Below are 24,223 nucleotides of genomic sequence, written 5' to 3' on the forward strand. Positions count from 1 at the left end.
GCTTTCTTTATTGCTCAGGTCAGCAAGACACCGATGAATCAGTCTATTTACACGCGACTGAGACAGGAGGTGAAGAGACATAGAGGGGGGTCTTATTCATGTTGCCAGGATGTACTTTTCTCTCCCTATTTCAAACACTATCTCCATCAGTTGCAGGTTAAAGGGGTTTGGTTGTAATTATTCCTTTTGACTTCACAAACTTATTTTACGGAATGCTGACAGTGCAACAGAACCCCTTTGTTCAGCCAAATAGTTCAGACAAGATGGGATGTACAGACAACTATTCAGCACTACAAAGCATCCTGCAGCAACAGACACAGCAGGCTGGGGTGTTGTTGTGAACTATTATTTAATAAGTGCTTAATAAGTTTCTGTCTATTTGCTTTATGGTGTGTGCCCTCTATAGTCTGAGCCTGCAGAATAAGTGTGTTTGCTTTCCATCACGTAAAGACTGGAACGAGGGGGAAACTGCTGGCATAACTTTGTCTGAAGTTTAACAAAAAATCCACCTACAAACAGCTCACTAATGACACATAAGAGTGGTATTGATTTCCTCACTTAACTCTTGGAAGAAATAAAATAAGAAAACAAAGAAACGCAATTACCAAAATGCCAAACTTGTTACTTTCACATTTTTCTAGCTGTTGATTTTAATAAATGAGGTGCTGTTAACACCCTTCCGAAGTGGGTCTGTCTACCTGTCTATCGTGAGCAGCTCATACATTTTAACTGCTGTAGGGCAACAAAGTGTTAGACTCACAAGCCAATCTCTAAACGCTTCGCTCAACAGTCACTGAGGACTTTCTCCCAGCTGCAGAACATTGCAGAACCAATCCAAAGTCTTTAGGGCAGTGACATGCGGAAGTTGTGCGCTTGTAAACACTGTCGTACTATATAACGTTGCTTTGGACATCCATTTTCAATGTTTTAGAAAGTTCTTTCTGCATTAAAAATGATTCCTTATCTCCAGTTTGTTTCACTACAGAGGAGAATGGAGTGGCGTCTCGGGTGAGGCTTGTCCTTGAAGTAAGGGGCATATGTTTATAGCATCCATTCGTAACAACTACTTTGCATTTAGAAATCCCCAGACAATTGGTAGGAACTAAGATCTTCGATTGTCTGGTATTGTGAGACTGCAAAAGTGTAAACAAAGGTGTCAGATGAAGAGGATTCACACACACCAGGCACTGGTGCACACACAGCTACAGCTTCCCAACATAAAGCCCTTCACTTACGTCCTCATTCCAGATTTTATTAATAACCCCTCTATTCTCCATCACTCACGAATGCCTCACTCAGATCACATGGGTTCCTTCTTTTTAAATGTATGTGTGTGTGTGTGTGTGTGTGTGTGTGTGTGTGTGTGTGTGTGTGTGTGTGTGTTGCCTCTTGTGCTGTCCTTTTTCCACCATTGGCCCTAACTGCCTTCTTGACTAATGGAGGCTGCACACAGAATTACTCTCTGCTTCTGTCTGGATGAAATGACCTTAAAATGCACATCTAGAGGTCATTGGTCAGTCTGGTGATAGAGACTGAGCCATAATCAGAGCAGGGGGGCTGGCAACATGCATGTTCAGAATGGCAACTAGTCATTATGTTGTTGATCAAGCTGATTAAAAAGTAAAGTGTTACTCGAAACTGGCTCAGTACACGGCACATCAAGGCAGGGACATGGAACTCATGATAATGATTACTGACACATGGACTGTTTTCTCACCAACCACACAAATCTGTTGACTTTCTGTTGATCATTTTTGTTACAGTCCTGCAGTGAGATCACAGACTTTGAAGGCCCTCCATCCTCCAAATACGGGAAAGAGCTACACGTACACTGCATAACCTACACATACATTGCATAACCTCACTGCCTCACGTGCCACACAGGAGGATATCTGACACTGAGACATATGGTATTAATTTGGAAAACATGTCATTTTTAATGTTAAACGAAATAATGATAATGGCAGGCAGGTTGCCTCTGAAAGTCTCAATTACAGTAAATGCTGCGTCTCTCTACAATCATAATATAAAGCCTCAACAAGTATTTGTCACTTATGTCACTCTATGCTGTTGCTAACATACCTGCGACACAATGAGATTGTTAAGTAGTGTTAGAGAGAGGGCGGGTATTTAAAGCATCTCTAACCACAGGGAGATGTGGTAAGAGGCAGTTCTGTTGAATCACAGTGAGTCAGAAGGTTTGAGCAAAAACAAAAACTGAAGTCTCTCCAATCACACAAACATGGCCGGGTCTTTCTTTGAATGCAGCTGTGAGTCATGTTAAGAGAATTCCTCATCTAAACACTGGGCTGACATACTAGACAGTGTGAGTGTATGTGTGTGAGCGTGTGTCTTTGTGCATATGTGGGAGTTATCAGCTTACTTTCCCTTCTACTGGATGGAAAGGGTGAAACATACAGCCAACAACCTACGGAAAACAACTACCACATGGATTTACTGATCAAAGTAGAAACTAAGGAGATGATCTGCCGTTATATTTCCTTTCCTCGTCAGTTATTATTGAATCCAACTGCGGATCTCCATCTTTTTTTCTGTCCACGCTCCGTGAGTGATAACCCCGGATGTCTGAAAAATTATTGCAGCAGGTGTACGCTGAGGGTGAAAGTGAAAGAGATTGCACCCTGTTGTATTGCTACAATATTTTTAGGTCATAAGACCAGTAGCTTATGGTGGCTAATGGTTGCTATTGTTAGCACATTTTTTATTTTTGTGTGTAACAGTTTACAGAATGAGTTCACTGACTTTATAACTCTTCTCTACTTCTCTGCCATTGTTTTGGCGTGTCACAGACAATTCAGTGGTTTTATTACAAAAGTAGAACAAGAAGTAAACATGTTGAGACATTGTTTTCTGCTTGTGGCTCCATTGTATTCACTCTAGGTTGCCTGATGGTGTTAACTTTAAAGCTGCAATCCTTAAAGCTTACAATAAGTGATTTTGTGCACTTTGGTGGAAGCAGAAACAAGTTGTTAACACGATACTGACATTCATCATCACCTCATAGTCTCACAAATAAAGCAGTACTCCTGTTAATAATGATGAATAGTGATGATTGTTTCACATTTTCTCAAAAAGATTCAACTCTTCACTCAAGGACACTTTTTAGACTGGTATGTCATCCGCCTTTCTCAGCGCTACGATAGTTAGTCAAGTATCCATCCTTATACTTTTATTTCATGCTGATATTGTCAAGATATTCAACACTGTAAAAAATTACCACCTTTGCAAAAAATATGATAGGCAACTGTTGTTATATGAGACAAGCAGGAATGAAATTTGGCAATAATTTTCTCTGTGCAGACTGATTATTAGACCTTATGTGAACTTCCCATACTTCAGTCTCTCTCTCTGCATGCCCTATGAATCACCCCTTGACGTCCCACCCCAATGAAGCGCAGGATGCACAACCAACCCACACAATTTTATTTTTAGAACTAATCAACTAATCCATAGCACCCACAGCGGGGTGCACTTGCTGCTGAGTGTTGTTTTAGCAGAGTAAACATTGCCTTTGGTAGACACTTTAAGTAGGGATATCTTGTTGAAATATTAATTGTACTTAACCTGACTGAGCTGACTCACTGTCTGTGGATCATAGTATGTTAAAAAGAACACACTCGGGACGCCCTGATGGCTCACCTGGTAGAGAGTCGTTGGTGCAGCGGCCATGGGGTTTGAATCCAACCTGTGGCCCTTTGCTGGGTGTCATCCCCTGTCATCAAATTATATATATGCTTGGAATGGGGTAAGGTGAGGGTGCTGCAATCTACAATTACACAGATGCCACTAAATCCTACACACTGTTCCTTTAAAGGATAGGTTCACAATTCAAGTCTATTTGTCAGGTGTCCATATGGACATTGAAATGGGTTTTGCTTGTAATAATTACTCTTGTTCACACCATTGTCTACATCCATCATCCAAAAAAAACTGTTGTACTGCATCAAATCAGAACACAAATGAGTAGCTCTACAAAGAGTGCATATTAAAAAATCTTCCATTTGCTTATTTTCTGACATAATTTCTATTTTTTTTTAAATGCTTCATGTTTTAAATATTTTCTCAGGTTTTACATATTGTTTATATCCAAGGAATAAATGTTAAATATACTATTTTGTAGTACTTGCTATGAGTAAAGTGTACTTTATTTAAACCGAGGTTTATAGGTAGAAGCTCGTAATTTGGCATCTGTGTTGTCAGTTGAACATTGCTTTCTGTTCTCAGTGCCCAAAGAAACTAAGAAATGCAAAAAATAAATGCTGTAAGAAGCACTAAATTGCCCCCCAAAAAAAAAAATAAATAAATTAAAGCACTGCTGATATATTCTCTTTCTGTTATTCAACTACCAAGCAAGTGAAAGGTCACTAAATCCATATGCTACATATTCTATGTGATGATGGATGGATGGATGGATGGACAAACATTGTGTTACCACCAGCCTCTCTCTCTCTCTCTCTCTCTCTCTCTCTCTCTCTCTCTTCTCTCTCTCTCTCTTTCTCTCCATCACTTTCATGAAGTCATTGCCTCGCAGCCACTCAGTGCCGGGCTGAAGCTGAGGGAGCGCTGTGGGCTCCACAGTTCAGGATCACAGGATCTCTGGAGCCGCGGAGACTCCTCAGCACAGTCCGCTCAGGTTCACAGCTGCAGCAGCCCCGCTTCAGTCTGCTCCAATAAGCCCGCATGGAGATACCACCAACCACGACACCATGCACCAATGAAAGCTTCAACACACCGTCTTTTGTGTAGTCTGAGGGTGGAAAAAGTCTGCAAGATCACTTTGCTTTGCTCCTCTGAGGTGGACCGAGCGTCAAAGGATTTTTTTTTTCCTCCTCTCCTTTTTCGGAAAGCCTGTTTCTCTTTCTCCTTCCGCCTCTCGCAGTCCCAGCTCGATTTTTTGACTTTTTTTTTTTCCTTGGAAAGAAAGCGCTGCTGTTTCCCCGAGTCTACCTGCTCGTCCAGCACCCATGAATTCAGATAAAAATGTGTACCTCGGCAGAGACAAAGGCATCATGCGGAAGAGAGCCTTGCTCCTCCGGAAAGGTTGCAGCTTCGAGATTACCAGGTAGGTCCTCTCTCTTTTTTTTGGGTCTGGGACAACAGGGCGAGCAAAGCGGTTAGACTATCCCACAGAAACTGCATTGTCTTACATAGAAGTAGCACTGTACATAGGGCCACACAGTTAGTTTCTAATGTGAGCCTTTTTACCTTGTGCATTGGTGATTTAGCCAGGATCTGCTGTGTGTGTGTGTGTGTGTGTGTGTGCGCGCACCGATGGAAGGAGCGGAGGGATCCCCCAGAATATATTATGTATCTAAAGAAGAGTGTAGACATGTATTCGCCTCCAAAATGACCCTCTCTGGCTGAAATCACATTTTGATGCCATTTGTTCATCTCATCATTTTTTGATCCAAACACCGTGCGTTCAAATTTCCTTTCGGACTGTGTTGGTTGGGGGGGGGAGCGTTACGCACGGATACATTTCGTCTGCACCTGACTCTGCAACGTTGACAAATGTGCTTAGTGGCAGGACGCCGTCAATCGTCATTTTATTGTCAAAATCAGGGGTTGATTGGGCAGTCCAGCAACCACAGTGTCCCAGTGCTGTCCAATCATGCGCCATAGAGGGCTCAGAGAATATGCAGGTTTTAATTCTACCAAAAAATAAATAAATAACCCCCCCCCCGCCGCCCTCCACTACAGAAGATGATTCAAATCACCTGCTGTAGTCCTATGCCACCGAGTCACAGCTGGACACCTGTGAGTTCACACACACCCTGAGGCGACAGACACATGAAGGCAGGCGGTCATGGTGACAGATAGACCACATAATGTGCAGCTGATATGACTTCTCAGCGGGGTACAGCTGGATTTTGGCGAATCTCCTGGAGCTTTGTGAGATATGTGCCCTCTGTGGGAAGTTCCGGCAGGATGACACCGACTGTGCGCCACCGAGCTGTTTGGATGTCCTAACCTGCCCGGCTCCCTGTGTGGTCCATGCTCTCAGCCATCCACCAGGAGCTTGTGAACTGGGGTTTGGACCAGTGAATAGCTGATATTTATTTAAAGCCTCTCACTTTTACTTGTGTCACACCAGTTCCTTCCTCTTTGCATAATCGCGCACTGTACACAAGACTTTCTAACTGGATATTGTTTGTCAAGAACTTGTGTGTTAGAGCATAAGAGCATAAGCGAAGAGGTGTTTTTCTTTTTATTATCAACAATTAATTTTTTGATCTATAAAACTGTCACAGGTTATGGTTAAACTTGAGCCTGCTGTGTCTATTACTGGGCCATAATAACCTATTGGGCAAAGGTAACCCAGTATTGGTGCTATACTGTATTGACATAAACTGGGTGAATTTTGACTGGGTGATTCTTAGTGTGAAAAGTGGAAAATGTACAATCCAATGTCCTCAAGCACAAGGTGACATCAACAAATGTCTTTGTTATCATATGACCTTTTGTCCAGACCCCAAAAATATTCAATTTACTCCAATGAAAGACAGGAATTCCTCACATTATAACTTTAAACCATCAACATGTTTTTTTTTTTTGCTTGAGACAACAATTAATTGATTATAAAAAATAGTTGCCAATTAATTTTCCTTCCATCAACAATTAATTAACCGATCGACGCAGCTCTACTTTTTCATTATCTTGATTACATTGTCTGTAGATTATTGTTCTCGTGGTCACATCACCTCGCCTCCTCCCACCTCCACTGTAATTTCCTGCTATTTCAGACAATCTGCGGAGGTGTGCAGGAGTGCAAATTTACTCATGAATCTCGCTTCATTGCTCTTATAGCTGATAACTTTGTCTCAGTATGAGTGTGTGATGGTGAGACTTGTGTGTTTGGAGTCTCCATCCAAGCGGCCAGGTCCCACTTTTCCAAATAGAGGCATGTACTGTATTCAGGGTGCATGCGGGGGTGCGATTTGGCCAGCTTTGTGCCAAGCACTTACTTTCAAATTACACATCCCTTCTAATTAGCTTGATTTATCCTGTGTAGTGAAGGAGCTTGTTCCCTGTCTGTTTGCTGTGGACCCAGAGTCACACTGTAGGCTTCCTGGCAGACTGTCTCTCAGACACTTGCAGTTTAACAGACAATCAATCAGAGCTGGGCCTGAAGTGCTACAGCATGGGGAAATAGATTCTCCGCTATACTGGGGGGATTTGAAAGACACTCAAGTGAAAGGCTGCTGCTGAATTCTGTGTATAATTCATTGTACTGCAGAGATGCATGACCAAACAGACCCAACACATGTGGACAGCTTCATAAGGACACACACAGTTTGTTAGAAACCTGCTTCCACATGCATAACATGCAAACACACAACACACACACACACACACACACACACACACACACACACACACACACACACACACACACACACACACACACAATGGCTGAAGTGTTTCCATATGTTTGCCTGTGGAAGTATGTCATGAGGTAGTTTTATCTAGAAATTGATCTGCCCTCGTTTTCTCCTCCAGGCTACAGACACAGTCTCAGTGTGGGACAGTGGTGGAAGAAGTACCCAGATCCTTTACTAAGTACCAATACAATAATGTAATAATACTCCATTACAAGTCAAAGTTCTCCATTCAAAATTCAATTTAATTAAAAGCACAGACGTGTTGTCAGCAATGTAGTTAAAAGTATCAAAACTAAAAGTGCTCGTTCAGCAGAAAAATGCCCCAAAAAGCCAAAATATTGGCTTCAAGGATTTAAAACCATTTGAGAAGTTTAGTGGGGAAATCACTCTTTAGTGGAATAGCTACTCAGTACTTGAGTACTCTACTGGTGTAAGAGAAATCTAAGATTATGTAAATCTAATCCAAATCCATGATTATTTAAGCAAGAAGTTAATAGTGTAAAATGATTGTGATCTGCGATAATCTCCTGACGGTAATCTACTTTGGCATAAACACATCACATCTCACTATTATTTCTGACTGTGTTTTGGACACTGCTTTCACAGTGACTAAGCCTTATCTAACAAAGTCAGCGGACTGCCAGTTGGCACATATTCTCACTGACAGCAGGTAGCTGCTGCAGAGTTGCAGGTGAATGCAGAAAAGTTGAATATACTAGAACCAATTGTTTAGTCATTTTCCTCTGCTATGCTGGTTGCCGGTGGTTGATCGCTTGCTCATCATTTGTAGCTCATGTATGTGTATCAGTGTATCTGCAGTATATATGTAAACAGTTTTGCGTGTGTCCACGTTTCGCGTTCGTCTGATTAAATGGCCTCAAATGATGTCACCTGAGTCTGCGTTTTCAAGTTTGAAAATGATAAGAATCTGGGGGTTTGGAATTTGACAGAAGTGAACTTATCAGACCTCTGTAGCCAATTCCTCATCTCTGCTTGAGCCTAGCAACCTTGTGGCTACATTAGCAGCATGCATAAAACACCCGAATCTCTAACTGAACTGATGGCCGTCTTGTTGTATTGTGGGTAATGTAGGCGCCATGTTTTGACTGGGAAAAAGAATTTGTGAAATAAAAAACAATATCTGTGCTTATGCTTCAGTGATTTTGATCATTAAAAAAAACCACCATGAGTCTGCTAAATCAGTGGAGTACTCTTCAAGAAATTTGAGTTTATCATGCCGGTGCATAAGCAAGCACACACAACTTTGGGCAAGTTCTTTGCCCTTGAGTCTTAAGCTTGAAAGGAGAGTCTGGACGTCCTCCAGGAGCAACAAATCCTAACCTATTTAGTGTCTTTTTCCATTCGTTTTCATAACAAGCCTCTAAAGACTATGAACTCTGCCTGTCACTGAACTCTGTCTAAAAACCACTTCCAGTCAACCCTGGCTAGTTGTGTGTGAATGAGATTAAGCTACATGGTGACACTTGATGAAGGAGCCAAGAAATTACTGGCTCAGCTCTGACCACGAACTGGCAGAACGAACATAACTCTAAGACACAGTGCCAGAGAGACAAAGGGATATTTTGTGAACGGGCATTTGCTACTAGGCAGTAAAACATACTACGAACCAGCAAATGTACAAACACTGACCACTGGAGGAACATTTTCTCTGATGAAGCCAGCATCAGGAATCAGAAAAGGTCAGCAGCGTGCTTTCTATGAATTCAGTGGCAACATCAGCAAATTCTGATGCGGTGGAAACTAACCTCAGTGTGTGGAATCTCTGCGCTCACTTGTCAATCCCTAACAGAACATTTGTAGTTCATTTAAGGAAAGGCATGCACTGGCAGGGAGCAGTTTGAGTACATTACTGGACCGTGAGGGAAGAGAAGCTCATTTATCATCGGGCTAACACAGGGCAATGTGTGATTAGAACTTGTTACTATGGTTTAATGTTGTAATGCCTGTTCACAGGCAGGTTTGATGGCGTGGACTAGTAGGCTTTAAAATGTGTGCCGTTCATTAATCAATCCGGGCCCCTCCCTGCTTTTACAGTCCATGCGTGGCTCCTGAACAAAAAGCTTCTCATTAAAGCGGCGATAACTTCACCCTGCAACTATGGCTACATTAGCGATGCAAAAATGGATCCTTGGCGGGCTGCGCCTCCAAAACTCTGATTGACTCTTTCACTCACTTGCCCCTCTTATCCTCCTTTCTCCCTGAACTTCTCACTTCAGGGGTTATTTGAGTGCATTCGCTTTGCAACGCTATCAGTGTCTCTATTAGCCACTCCCTCTACCTAACCCACAATGTTGTGAGACTTCTGTTGCCAGGGGTTTTTGCCGTAGCTTGCTGCTTGTCAGACTGGCACAAGACTGGAACCAGATGTAGCTGAGATACATTGTGTTGCGTTCACGTGCTTTGTAAAAGAACGTGTGAGTGGAGTTTCGAGCATATGTGCCTTTAAAGAGAAAAAATGAGAAGGAAATATGTATTAGGGTTTGTCCTCTTGTGGTTTCCTGGTGAAGCTTTTACAGTAGGCTTCAAAGCGGTATGTAAATGAAAAACATATGTTTTGAATGTCAGACATGTTTTCTATGTTTTTAGATCTAAGAATGCACTAACAGACCGAACATGGACTGGACCATATCAATGTGGCTCTCTAAAGACGCAGTGAAAGTCCATGTGATAGGATGGGCTGTTGGGGTCTCCCTCTGCGTTACAGTCTGTCATAAAGCCCCCAGCGGGGAGCTGAATTGATGGGCTAACTGACATTTATGCTGACTTAAGGCACTCCCCTGCTTAGCATACTGTGAACATTATTCACCTCCCACACACACACACACACACACACACACACACACACACACACACACACACACACACACACACACACACACACACAGATTTTTACTCTAGTCATTGTATGTGTTTGCATTAGACGGAAGAATGAAGAAGCCAATGTAGACAATTTTAATTTGATGTCTGAAAGATAAAGAGCTGCAACTGATGATTATTATAATTACCAGTTATTTCAACAAGTCCTACACTTTAAATAACAACATACATTGTTGATAAATCCCTGTCATTTGCTAAAACAATTGATGCTGTATTTTTAAATCAATTATCCGACCAGTTGCAGATTAATCGACTCTCAGCTCTAAAAAGATGTTGCTCCCAGGAATTGTGATCGCATGCATTACGTGGTGCATTACTGTATCACTTGTCTGATTTCCATAGAAGGTTGTAGTTGGGAAACTGAAATAGTTTGCAAGGCTGGTTCTGCTCTGCTCAGCCGTACAGTCAGTCCCTCAGTGAGGTCTGATAAACACTGGACGGTAATCACTCCCATATGGGGCTGCATAGCTCAGCACAACCCAGCACAGTTCAGCCATGCGCACAATGCAGCGCACCAGGCTCATTTAGACAGAAAAATAGATTCAAATTACTAGAAGAAAAAAAATACCAAAAAAAAAAAAGAAAGAAAAATCCCTTGGTTAATTACAGCCCTATGTAAACTTTAACTCTTCGACTGGAACATCTGCTTCCATTTAGGGCTTTAAGACACATACCTACACATTAAAATGCACTGTGCACTGCTCCGGGAAATCTTGGAGGCTGGAAAAACATTTCCCATTATAGTTGGCTGGAATAAGCCCAACAAAGAGCGAGTTGTACTTAAAGTAGGGTATCGGTTGAGATGCGGCCAGCTCGAGCACAAACCACAAGCCACTTGCATACAAGAGTCGTATTCTAAGGAGAGTTTTCCTTTTTCTCAAAGTTGTATAAACTTCCTTTTTTTACCAGAGCCCCTGTCAAGCATGACGCAAAGTGAAAGTGAGTGTGTGCTGAAGTTCCAGAGAACCGAGGGGAGTATGAAAGTGTGAAAGATCAAAGAAAGTCTGCACAGTACGGGCACAGTCTGTGTGTACACTGTGAGTCGCTTCACACCAGACCGCTGCCCCCGTCATAACCCTTAAAGAGCGATCCAGGAGAGACAGAGGAGGAAATGGAGCCTGTGAAGGGTTACTGTTGTACATTTTTACCCTGCGGTTTTAAGGGAGGCCCGCCAAAACTTCTTCTTGGTTAGAGAGTAAGCAACAGAAAGAGAGGGTAAAAGAATGACAGAGATGGAAGTGCAATCTTAAAGTATGTGTAGAAACATCTCTGAAGGGTATATTTTCAGCAGGGCTTGTAAAGATGTGGCTTAAATCAAGTTGTTGAAGCGTGGACATTCTTTACAAAAACGACTTAAAGGGAGTTTTCCCCAATTGTAGGCCTCTAATAGTATGGATTCTATTACATGTAGCTATTTCTTCTGATCCATTCTGAAATAAGGATGTCTTTGAATGACTAAAAAATGGGATGTAGGAGACACAGGTGCATAAATGTGTCCACATGCACAGATAAACACATCTTCCATTAGCGAGTGACAGGCGTTACATAACACTCTACTGCACTTTGTTTCCCTGAGGCACCACAAATAAGAGCCTCACCTTCCCATTTATTAGACATTTTAAGTTTTACAAAATGTAATATCTCATGACATGTTTCTGGTGAATCAAATAAGGAACTGAACACAGCCATATAGATAACTTATTGAAAAACAGGCTCATAATGACAGTTACAATGGTCTTCGTTTAGCGTATTAGCGTGCAACAATTTCTACCACAAAATAAAGACAAATATTCTTGAGAAATTACTAAATGAAGGGAACTAAAGGAACAAATGTCCTCATGTATGTTCTATCCCACCATTTCAAATGCATACCAGTCAAATGTTTGAACACTGTTTCTCATGAAGTGAATTGGATGTTGCTTGTTATAAATCATTTCATCATTTTCGTCATTTTTCTTGGTGCTTTTATACACTTCTGATACATTGTTGCCCTAATGCAAATCCAGGGGCAACAGGTGGGGGTGATATTCTTGAATTGATAGATCATCAGAAGACAGCAGATCCAGAAAATAGAGTCATATATTTTTTCCCTAAAGAAAACTTCATGCAGTAGAGGGTTAATGTTATTTTTGTTACCTATATATGATGAAATTATAGATAATTATATATTATTCATATCAACTCTCAGATCATAAACAATAGATTATTTTGGCTTCTTTCTCGTTTAATTGTGATAAATGTAATAACCACAAGAGGGCAGACTCTCCCTGTGAAAACATTGATGTTACCATTATGGTGGAAGGCCAGTGAGTGTAAAAATGTCCTTTTAAAAAAGGATTCACACTTTGAAGCTTCATCGTTTATTTCAGCTTCTGATGTGGAACAACTCTGAGAAAATCAAACTGATGAATTCAAAATGTGAGTGGTTTGTAAGCAGTTGAAACAGTATAGAAATGACAAGCCTGGTAAAATACATTGGTCATATTTTTCCACTGGGAGGAGTACGTGCTTTAAGAAGCAGTGACATGTATGTGTACAACAGCTGGCCTCAAGTAGCTTCCACTGAGGATTATGTTCAGACAACAAGGTCACTGTGTTTCTTTGTTCCGTAACAATGTAAATTACTGGTATTGCCCACAAGTACTAATGCATCCCTTTATCTATATTTGAATTCAGCAGTAAAGTGCATTGTCAGTGTCCAAAATAAATGTACAAAAGCACACACACACATATACACACACACAACACATGTAGCCAAAGGGCCAAGGGCAGAGTGGTGTCCAGAGCCGGTCTGATCGTTACAGACAAAAGGTTAATTCACCTGATCACGTTTAATGAGAGTGCCATCATCAATCGCTGCAGCCTGACACAGTGACATTTCGCAGAGGCCACATGGTGACCTGCTGGCATTTAGGACGCACTAGAAACAAAGAGGCCAACGTCTGAATCCAAATCATCTGCATTCATGTGTATGTGTGTGTGTGTGTTTGCATGTGGTTATGTGTGTAAATGAGAGAATATGTAATCATTAACTGTCAAAATGGCAGCATCCAGAGGTTTAAACCCCCTAAATCTTAATCAGTTTCTCATTTTCAGCAGCGATCATTGGTTGAAGAAGTACTCAGATTGTTTGCTGAAACACAGCAAGGTAAAAAATGGTTATATTCATTATTCATTAATTTGATGGTCATTTTCTTGATTTCCCTGGTTAATTGATTCATCCTTTTGTTGATAAAAAGTCTAAACATTAACACAAGTTTTATTTAAGTTGCTTTTTATACCAATAGTCCAAAACCCAAATATATTTAGTTTACTTTTATATATGACAAGGAAAAGTACCAAATCCTTTGGCATTTCTGTTTGAAAAATAACAAAAATTAATAATAGTTGCCAATTAATTTTATATCGACTGATTTATTGACTCATAGTTGGAGTTCTAATCCACTGCAAGTAAAAGTCCCGCATTTAAAATTCCTACTTAAATACAGGCACAGAAGTGTTAACAGCAAAATGTACCTAAAGTAACATATGCAGAAAGATGGGCTACTTTATGTGCAGTTAGTTTGGCCCATTGTCTCCCAATCCAGAGGTCGGGCCCCTCCAAACAGTCACATGATGATGTGATCAATGACACAGATTGGAAAGGAATAAAAAACACAGTTCTGTTACATCAATTTGAAGTCCCCTTTTTAAAAAAAACTTTTTCCTTTCTTCTTTTTTGTGGAAAAATTGGATGAGTTTATCTCTTTGGGCCTTATTTATGAAACTCATCTGAGAAGTTTCAAGAGGAGGAACAGCTCACATTTGAAAAGGTCACAAGCCATAAAAACTGGGAACCAATGCATTGTATTTTATAAGCCTATTATATATAAAGTCTGGAAAGAACAATGTGAAAAGTAAGTCATAAATGCACTGGAGTAATATATACTCGTACCATAAAAGTCCAGTATGTATTATTTAGGAGGATCTACTGGCAGAAATGGAATATAATATTGACAGGTACGTTTTCATTAGTGTATAATCACCACAGAAGCCGCTTTTGAGCCGCCATGTTTCTACAGTAGCCCAGAACGGACAAACCAAACACTGGGTATGTATAGAGCCTTTCTTGTTTTTGGCAAGTTTCGCAGCCACTGTAGTTTCAATTCAAATGATTCCAATCTACAGCTTCACTGCTAGAAACCATTAAATCCTACACACTGGTCCTTTAAGTAAATGTACTTTCCACCACTGCCAAAAACTCCACAGTCCAACCCTGAACTTACCATTTTGCTGCTTCTACTGTTGCACTGTGTTGTGCAAGTGCAATACAATGGTTGAATCATACTATAACCAAATGATATAATTTCTGCTTCCTCCTCCAATTTACCTATTACACAGGGACAACCTCCACCAAAGAAGAGTGACATCATGGCAAATCAATTGATTTGCATATTGTATCTGGAGTTTGTGTGATAGATAAAGAAAAACAAAACTACTGTGTAGATTATTGTAGTAGTATGTCACACACTTTGCATTAATATTGTTGTTATATGTATTTTAATACACCTCTGGTCTATTTATGTAAACTACTGGCTCTAGTGTGATTCAGTTTCAGTAACTGCACTTCTAATCACATTGTACACACTCTCTCTCTCTCTCTCTCTCTCTCTCTCTCACTCTCTCACTCACACAAACACACACTATCTCTCTCACACACTCACACAGTAACAGAGGCCTTGTTTATCCTACGCGTGGGAAAGGTGCCTTGGTCAGACATGGCTTACTCGGTGAGACTAAAGGGCCGGAGTGGCAGCTGTCCAGAGAGAAGGCGGCGTAGCTGCGAGGGATTAGCACACTATTGAGTCAAGAGCTCCTGATCCGCATCATGCAGCTTCATGGGCTTCAGATACTGAAGCAAACATGCTGGTGCTTGTGCATACACACTCACATTTTGTGTACCTGTGCTCCACAACCCTTACTGGCATGGGCACATTGCTTGAACCCACGCTCTATAATGCTTACACCTACGTTTATATCCCGATCTTTGAAGTTGTATTTGTCTGGGGAATGCAAAGCCTGGGATAGTCCATCACTGCTGGGTCCCACACACACACACACACACACACACACACACATACCCTTGCATGTGCAGAGTTGCAAGAGTTGAAGATGGAGAGTTTTAGTTTATGTTTCACTTCCTAAATAATGCCGAGGCCCTCAATAGATCTAATCGACAATGCTCACTAGTTATTCAGCATAATTGAAAGTTGCTTTTTTAGGGTGTGTGAGCCCTTTAGGTTTTCTCACCAAAACACACTGTGTGTATCCTTAAAGCCTAATAAATGTGTTAAAAGCATTTCATTCCTCTTTAAAACATTTTGCTACACTGATTTTTGGAAGAATTTGAGACCTACACTGTTCACATACGAGTGCTTTGGTAACAGTCTCCTTCTTACCTGCCAAAAACTGGGAAATGAAAAAATGTTATAACGACTCTCTGTGGCATTGTTAAGATAAGGCTTTACTTTTACTGTATTTCCTGTAATAACACTGTACAGCCTTTCTCACTTTTTCCCTTTCTGCATCCTCCACAGTCTACTTTCATTTTTGTCCAAGTGTCCAAGTCTCAGTCTGGTCATGACAACTGTGTCTTTCCTGTAACTGTATCTTTATCTTGCCTTAAGGGAATTATTTATTTATTTGTTTGTGTAAGATTTAGGAGGATCTGTTGACAGAAATTTTATAAAATATTCATAGTTATGTTTTCATTTGTGTATAATCACCTGAACATAGAAATTTTAGTGTTTTTGAGAGTCCACCACCATGTTTCTGCAGTAGCCCAGGATGGACAAACCGTTCTCATTCCCAGGTCTTCTAATACTGACGCGAGTTGTGTTCAGTTAGCTGCAATCTGCAACTTCACAACTAGATGCCACTAAATCCTACACACTGGTCCTTTTAAATTGACAAATGAATCCATAATCAAAATAATTATCAGATGCAGCTATAACTGAAAAGATTTGTCCATTTGTCCTTTCTCAAATGTGTATTTCTTCTATGATAACAAATGTCAGACATCTTTGGAGTGTTAGCTGAATAACAAAAAAAGCAATTTTAAGATGTCACCTTAGGGTCTGGAAAATTTCAGTATTTGCTGACCAAACAAGTAATAAATAATGAAAAAATGTGTTTGTTGCAGCCCTATTCATGAGATAATTAATAGTTTATCTAGGAACCGTTGAGATGAAGGGAGACACCATGACTTAAATTTGTGTGGATTATTTATGTCTTGTTTTCCATTGTGAGGACTCAGTGGATATATATTCATCACCTGGAGCAGACTGCTGTCATATTATACTAGTTATTTCTCTCATTGTTATGCATTCAGGATGGTAGTTCCTAGGCCACGTTAACAGGCTGATCTTTGAACAGGAAGTCTTCCCCTTATGACTTCCCTTGTTACAGACTGGCTTCACAAGCGACCGTTAAAAAACCAGAAGCCCTCATGCAAAGGCCATGTGAGCAGTGCATGTCAAAGTGTGACAATGGGAGGGTGTGTGATGATATTTATGCAACATGTATGAACGTCACTGTATGTGTGTGTATGTTAGTGTTCGGCCTCGGGGCTCTAATTAGAGTTGGAGGGGGTGTTCAGGTTTCTCAGGTTGATTTTTGGTAACTTGATCCTGATGCGAGAAAACAAAGGCATTATTTTCAGCTGTGCCGTTTTTTAGGTTGTTGCGGATTTCAGCTGCATTTCAACATGAGCTATTTTTAAAGGTAGTCACATTCAGAGAGAGAGAGAGAGAGAGAGAGGGGGAGAAAGCAAGAGCAAATGCCATGTGTGTTGGTAGCTTTAGGTGTTTTCCTGTGGTGTGGTGTGCCACAGAGGGGGGTTTCTACTGATTAAAAATTGATGAGCAGCTGAGTGCCATGTAGCCTGAGCCGTGCATTCCTGCACTCTTTCATGTTGTGTGTGTATGTGTAGACTGAGCTGGAGACACAGGCTGGGGCTGAGCTATTGTGAAGGTATCAGATTTAACCTAAGCTCACATTTCACCTGCTCTTCTGTGTGTGTCTGATAATCAAAAATTAAGTCTGTTTTCACGTGTTTCTGCCACATTCCTCCGTGTCCTCCCACTCACGGGTTCAGTATTTTCTTTCCTTGTGTGCTCCATCGTTTTATTCCACATACTGACATGTGAGCCTGAAGCATTACCCTTGAGTGTTCAAGACCTTAAGGTTAATGGTCTGTTTGGGGTCCTGGAGGCCTCGGGGGCCTTTTAAACAGCTTAAACAAAACACACTTTGCATTATGTCATCATAGAGATATATAATACAACAACAAACACTCGTCGAGCAGCAACTTGTGAGAACTACAATGTAAGAGCAACTTGTGTATGTTTTTACAATTCAACCAAACAAACTTAGGTAGTTTTAATAAGTGGGTCAATAGTAATCATACAAATATTGTTTATAGCTGTTTTAAACGACACCATACCACGGTAAGCACTGATATCACCCAATCAACCAGGTCTGAACACAGAAACACACAGAATGACAGAAAATTATCACCTGAATCTGCAGCTCCACTTGGCTTCACTGAGCTTTATACCAGGTTTCAGCTCATTGTTCAACTGTTTGGCTGCAACTTTACAGTTTTTAATCATAGCATGGTGTTTGGGCATTGCAGATAGTTGTTTTCAGTGAAAAAAACTCCAGAAAAACCCACCACACACCACATTCTCGGTACCAAACAGACACAGTTTGCAACTTCCTGAACACAGTGGAGCATTTAGCCGCTAAACAGCCAGATATTTCCCTCATGATGTGGCAGAGACCAAAAACTGAACTAAGAGAGAGTCAATTTTTGACTTACAATCGACAGGGGCCTATAAACACAACTCCAAACGACTGATAATGCAGCTCCATAACTGCTGCATGTGTAAATTAGCGGTTTGCTAACAAGTTTGTCATATCAACTCAGAAGGTTTACAACTGGTTTCTTCTGCCCCCAAAACCCCAAAGACTTTTCTTGATTTTATGAAAATTGCTTATTTTGAACTGATGACATTCTTCAGAGAATGACTTTTCTTCTGTTTGGGTGTTACCAACTGTAAATCATGGTTCAAATACATTGGATGCCGATATACTCTACATGTGATTGATGTTGACAGTAGTTATTACACAGCACTGCTCCTCCCTAACCACAAATAAGTCTAATCCAAATTTGTTATTAAGTTTGGTAACGTTAAGTAACGTCACTGTGTAGGATAACAAACACAAATAATCTTTGTTCATTCACAACCCTTGTAACATTTGGTGTATAACAATATATTGGTCAATAGTATTTTTTAACATAAACACATAACTTAAACAACAATTATGATACAGACCCTTATATTTATTTGTTGTAGTTTTTGTTTTAAGAATTGTGACCAAGATAAGTAGAGCATTTTTACAGTGGAAATATCATCTTATTGATTATTATATAATCTATATAATAACGTAATGGAGACACTTAAACCTAGTTACTGCAATTCCTTCCAACATATACATTCATAAGTGATTAGTTAAGCATCTGCCATTATATTGATGGATGTGGATGTCTGTTGTGGCCTGTCATCAACTCAGTTCCTCTAATAAATGTGGCAGCAGTCTAACAAATGCCAGTCTCAGAGTCTCAGACCTGTGTGTGTGTTCGTCCCCTGCACGAAAGTGTTAAATAAGATGAGATTTAGTCAATCGATGGCAGAGAAGTGCATCTTGAAGAGGTAAAAAAGGGAGACAAGAGAGTGAGAGATAAAAACTAAGAGAAGAGGGAGGTTGCATGAATGAATGAATGACCTCATCGTTGCCTAGACTTGCTATTGAGTGGGATTATGGATAGACCCATACTGTCAATGGTAGACCCCAGAGAGCACATAAGAGCGATTGATTGGAGAGAATCTGAGAGACCAGAGAAGGATCAGTTTGTCCTAGAAAAGAAATGTTAGAAAGTGGTACTGTCTAATAATTCATCCTTCAGGCATTTATAAGTTGTATGCTTATCAAATAATTAACTAATTCTTTATAGATTAGTTACTAGCCATTAATAAGACAAAGGTTTGGGTTGCCAGATTGTGAAAATTCCTTTGACCAGTTGGACTGTTACAAATATATATATTTTTAAATTATTATTATTAACAGCTTATAACATGTACAGCTGCAGACGTGATTAGTTAAAACCTGTATTAATGACTAACTAACATTTATAGCTTCAGATGTGTTATCTTATTTGATTTATTAGTGTTACCAACAAGGTTACTCTTGTTATAGTGGCTTATAACTGTTGTATACAGCATTAGTAAATGATCCGCTAACTATTAATACTTCAAACTAAAAAGCTGGTTTACTATAAATAGTTAGATATTAGCCTACAGGATGCAAAGCTGGTCACAGACTACATTTTCTGCCTTTCTCTGCTCCAAACTGAGCAGGAATCACACTGCGAGCAGAAAAACGTATGCACTTTTATATTTCCTCCACATTTTCTCCCATGTGTTCACACCGGATGATGTGATTCAAACCTCAGCCTCAGGCCTGCATCCTGACATCACTTTGCGCTCCAGGATGGTACAGTAACTGTGGAAGAAGCCTCGCGTAATTGGCGGTGATGTAACAGCAACTCAAAGAAGGAGAGAGAGAGAGAAATAAAAAAACACCGATAAGAATAATCTGCTCTGAATGGTGCCTTTTGCTCTGCAGAGCCTCCAGCTAAAGATTGTGGTGGATTGAAATGCACCATTGATGTGAGTGAGTGAGTGAGAGAGGGAGAGAGAGAGAGAGAGAGAGAGAGGGAGAGGGAGGGAGAAAGAGACGAGAGAGAGAGAGAGAGAGATCACACAGTAAACACACAGCTCCTATGGCAGAGCCGTTCCGCTTCATCATCACGCTGTGACCAGTTGCGCGCAGAGAGAGAAGAGCCGAAAAAGAGTCGGACCACCAGCCGGGTTTTGATCAGCTGTTGTCGGAGTTTGCGCCGGAGTGATGTTCCTGCGCTCTTAGCGACAGGAGCAACAGACAGAGAGAGAGAGAGAGATAGAGAGAGGGAGAAAAAGACGCCGGTTTGCTGTTGTCGCCTTGTCCGCTGGACTGACATCGCATGGGGACATGAACAGTGTGGATCCAGCGTCCAACAAACTGTTGACTTTCAATCAGCGGTAAAAAAAAAAAAAAAAAAAAGAAACTAAATCCTACTCTTAGCTGTGTTTATGCATGCCACCTCTCATCTGTTGAATGCTGTCGTCGCTCTGTCATATCCCTGCACCACTGGAAATATTTTTATGCAGCCCCGAGCAAATTAGGCAAAGCTGGAGACACCTGCTCCGGTGTACAAACCATTTGTCTGTGCGTAAAGTGCCGTGTTACGCTCCTGGATCGGCTAATAATGTTTACAGTAATTGACTATCTGAGTCGAGTTTTGATACTTGTCTAGTTATGCATCAAGTGCATGATTTATTGATCTTTTTTTCTGTTTACTCTGAGATGGCTGGCCAACTGAGCGCCACTGAATCCACAAGTCTCCAGTCTGGGAAGTATTGACGCTCCTCAACAGACTCTTTCAGCCACAACAGCTTTTAATTAGACCACAGCCAGCCTTAGTTTATGTTGTCGCCAGTTTTAGAAATTGTAAACTGAATATTCTGTTGCTTAGTTGAGCTGCCCCCCCTTTTTTCCCGGAGATGAGATATTTCAGTATGTACATGGAAAATGATGAATTATTCATGGAATGCTTTTCAGTTCAAGGTAGAGTGGAGGTGCGTGCAGCTTTGGCTGTATACACTGAAGGCAGGCATCTGGCTTAAAGTGAGCAGTTGAGTTCTGATGTAGTCCAAGGTTACTCAGTAGTTGGTGTTTTCCAGCCGCTTAGATGGATCTGAAAGTGCCGCCACTGCAGCTCTTGCAGTGGTAGCAAGAGACTGGGGCTGCAGTGACACTTGAACAGAGAGAGGGAGAGATACAGGGAGAGATGGAGAGAGAGATCATATAGTGACCATACAGCTCTTATGGCACAGTGCTACCAATAGCAGAGAGGCTTCTTTCTCTGCTGCACCAATTGTGCAGAGAGGGAGGATAGAAGAGCTAAAGACGAAATGAAATGGCATTTTCATGAAATGCTCTAATGACTTGTCATATTGCTGTTATGGCTTGTTATGATGTGAACTGACCTTTTTTTCCCTACCTGGTCTGTTTAAGAATGATCAGCATCTTCGTCCAGCTCATCCTCACGATGATCACAGCTTTCTTTGGCTTTCTATTTCTACTTTTTATACATCACTGTAGCAAAATGATTTATTTTATTGGCAATAATCTAGAGGCTTGAAGCACCAAGCAACATCTGTGTAAATTTGTTATGACAAATTGATTAACATCAAGCCTTGGTGCATGCTTTAGATGAAAATTGGATAAAAAATGATTTAAATCCCAAAATGATTTCCTAAATTGAACCTGTTGTTACACATGTAAGGGGAAACAGTTCTAATCACTGAACATTTTAACCTCACATCTCTGCAGTGATTCCTAGGAACTGGTGCAGAAAACAGTCAACAGATATTTTATTTAGATTGTCTTATCTTCCAGATGTGGTTGTATGCATGTTTGATACGTTTGTTTTTAATTTTGTACCAGCTGATGGGCCTTTTTATGCTTTTTTATTGTCACTCCCTACAGTCTTCTGTTTGGCTTTGCTTCAATGCCTGTTAACATCAAGGTCTTCTGGTGTATTTGGCTTTTCTTTCTAACACAATCTCAAAAAAGTGACTTTATTGAGTTGATTTAAGAGTTTAAAGAGTCATACAGTATTTAACAGAAGCGATAAAAGGAGCAGCACTAGGAGGTTTAGTGTGATGGGCAGCAGTGTGATTTATACCTCACATTTCATTGTAGTGTATGGAGCCTTTCAGTGGCCACTGTCCATTGTCTTGTGACAGAAACCACAATTTGTAACCTTTCCTGTACTCCATTACTGAGGGCAGCAGTTGAGTAATGAATATCCATTTTACCTCTCTCTGTTTCAGAGCTATTTCTCTTTGGTCCAAGCTTTCAAATTCATTTTTCTTTGGCTAACAGCCACTATGCTGCTGGAAAGTGGACGTTTGTGGTGCAGAGTTCAAGTTATGATGTCCAAACATTGGGTAGCTTTGAATGCAGGATAATTGTTTCACCTGTGTTATATCTCAAATACATGTTGTGCAACCTGTGAGTATGGTTTATTATCACAGAAGAGTCTGCAGCCATGCTACCAGCTTTGTGAGGCTGTATTTTCAAACAGCTTTTACCTAAATGCTAATGCCATGATGCTAACATGTTCACAACATGCTGAGCAGGTTTAAGGTTTACAATGTCCACTCTCCTATTTTCCTATCCTTTTAGCATTTAGCACAAAAACACAGTAACACAAAGCTGATAGGAATGTCACTGGTTTTGCAGGTATTTAGTTATAAACTAGCTCAAATATTAATTGTTATACACTTTCAAATTCTGACCTGGGGATGGAACTAGATGGCTAAGGGATCACCAAAGTTCAATTTATCACATAGGGAACATTCATTTTTGTACAACATTTTTTGGCAACCTATCAAATAGTTGTTGAGATAGTTCAGTCTAGACCAGGGCTGAAAAGGTCCAGTGACTGAGACCTTCCCAAATCTGCTTAACTCATTTCTCTCCTACAGTATGTAACAGGATTATAGCTGACCTCGTAGCACCTGGGCCCCAGATAGCTTCCCTCTTTTTTCCCCCCTTATGGGTGTCCATGGCCTGGACTAAGGCGGTGGACCGACTAACTGACTGACTGACGATCTGCATCCCATAGATGCCCCACAGCTAACATGGCTGAAAAAAATCAAATCAAACCCTATGATATCAGTGCTCTAAAATAAACCATTTCATATTCATTGAAATTATAATCTTGGATCTATCTCAGGCGCTTACTCAATTAAAGAAGTCAAAACATGATTGGGACAAGTTTAAACCCTTAGTGACTAGAACGAGAATTCCTACCAGAGCGAACAAGCTCTCACTGTACAGAATCTCGTTTCGTTTCTTTGATTGCTCGTACTGACTGCACTTAAAATCTGAAGACGTCATCTTCACTGCATTGGTCACCCAGGGTTCTGTTGTCAGGTACATGTTCCTCATCAGACTCCAGGCGCTTTACTCTCCTGGCTTGTTCCACCTCCTTAATAGGTGTCAGCACAGCTTTTTGGTCTGACAGAAACCACCTTGTGTACAAACGGCTCTTAGTTCGCCACAGGCTACACCTCCTACATGTGTTAAAATATCTCATTTTAAAAGCGAAAAAAGCTAAAATTGGACAATGAACATTTTCCCAAGTACATAAGGAAGCACTCTCAATCTGGCAACAATGCTTTTCCTTAGGGCATTATACAGCCAAGTACTGTCTTCTTTGACAAAAATATCTTTGTGTGCACGAAATGCAGCAAGAGACTGTTTTGATGCATGTATTTACTAAAGCCAAAAAGCCAAACCAATTAACCAAGGTTTGGAAAAAAAAACCTCTCTTGAACCACAACCACTAGAGAGTTGTTGATGGTATATCAACAGTTTTTTTTTTTACTTATTCATCTGCAATTATTGTCTTTCTGTTCAGTCCTAACATGTTCATATGTACCTTTTATACATCACAAGATGCCCAGACTAACAAACCTTTACAGATGAGCATGAGAAGATGGAGGGATTTTCATTAGAGAGGTGGGTGGGGTGGTATCAATTAATCATTCCCCACCAACGTACAATCCTTTCCATGACCCTCTCTCAGAGGAAAGGTGAAGGGTAGGAAAGATAGAAAATCTGGGTGCTAAGATGAAAAAGTGAGATCCAATAAAGGTAAAAACTGTGATGGAGTACATGTTGTAATGGTGCTCCAACAAACCCCA

The 24,223-nt window shown here is 40.6% G+C and overlaps 1 protein-coding gene across 5 annotated transcripts in view; it reads left to right on the forward strand.

Moving 5' to 3' along the window:
- The first annotated feature begins 4,533 nt into the window (after positions 1-4,533).
- Positions 4,534-24,223, forward strand: part of garnl3 (GTPase activating Rap/RanGAP domain like 3) — a 69,372-nt gene continuing 49,682 nt past the window's right edge. For 2 of the 5 annotated variants that reach the window (XM_051412181.1, XM_051412185.1), the window contains exon 1: positions 4,534-5,083. In XM_051412181.1, coding sequence (XP_051268141.1) covers positions 4,986-5,083 — 98 coding nt within the window. In that variant the 5' untranslated portion in view covers positions 4,534-4,985. Of the gene's footprint in view, positions 5,084-20,165; positions 20,486-24,223 lie in introns of those variants that run through there. The other 3 variants (XM_051412180.1, XM_051412183.1, XM_051412182.1) reach the window with 2 other exon arrangements.

The sequence above is a fragment of the Dicentrarchus labrax genome, unplaced genomic scaffold, assembly GCF_905237075.1.
Source record: "Dicentrarchus labrax unplaced genomic scaffold, dlabrax2021, whole genome shotgun sequence".
Taxonomy (NCBI): Eukaryota; Metazoa; Chordata; class Actinopteri; family Moronidae; genus Dicentrarchus; species Dicentrarchus labrax.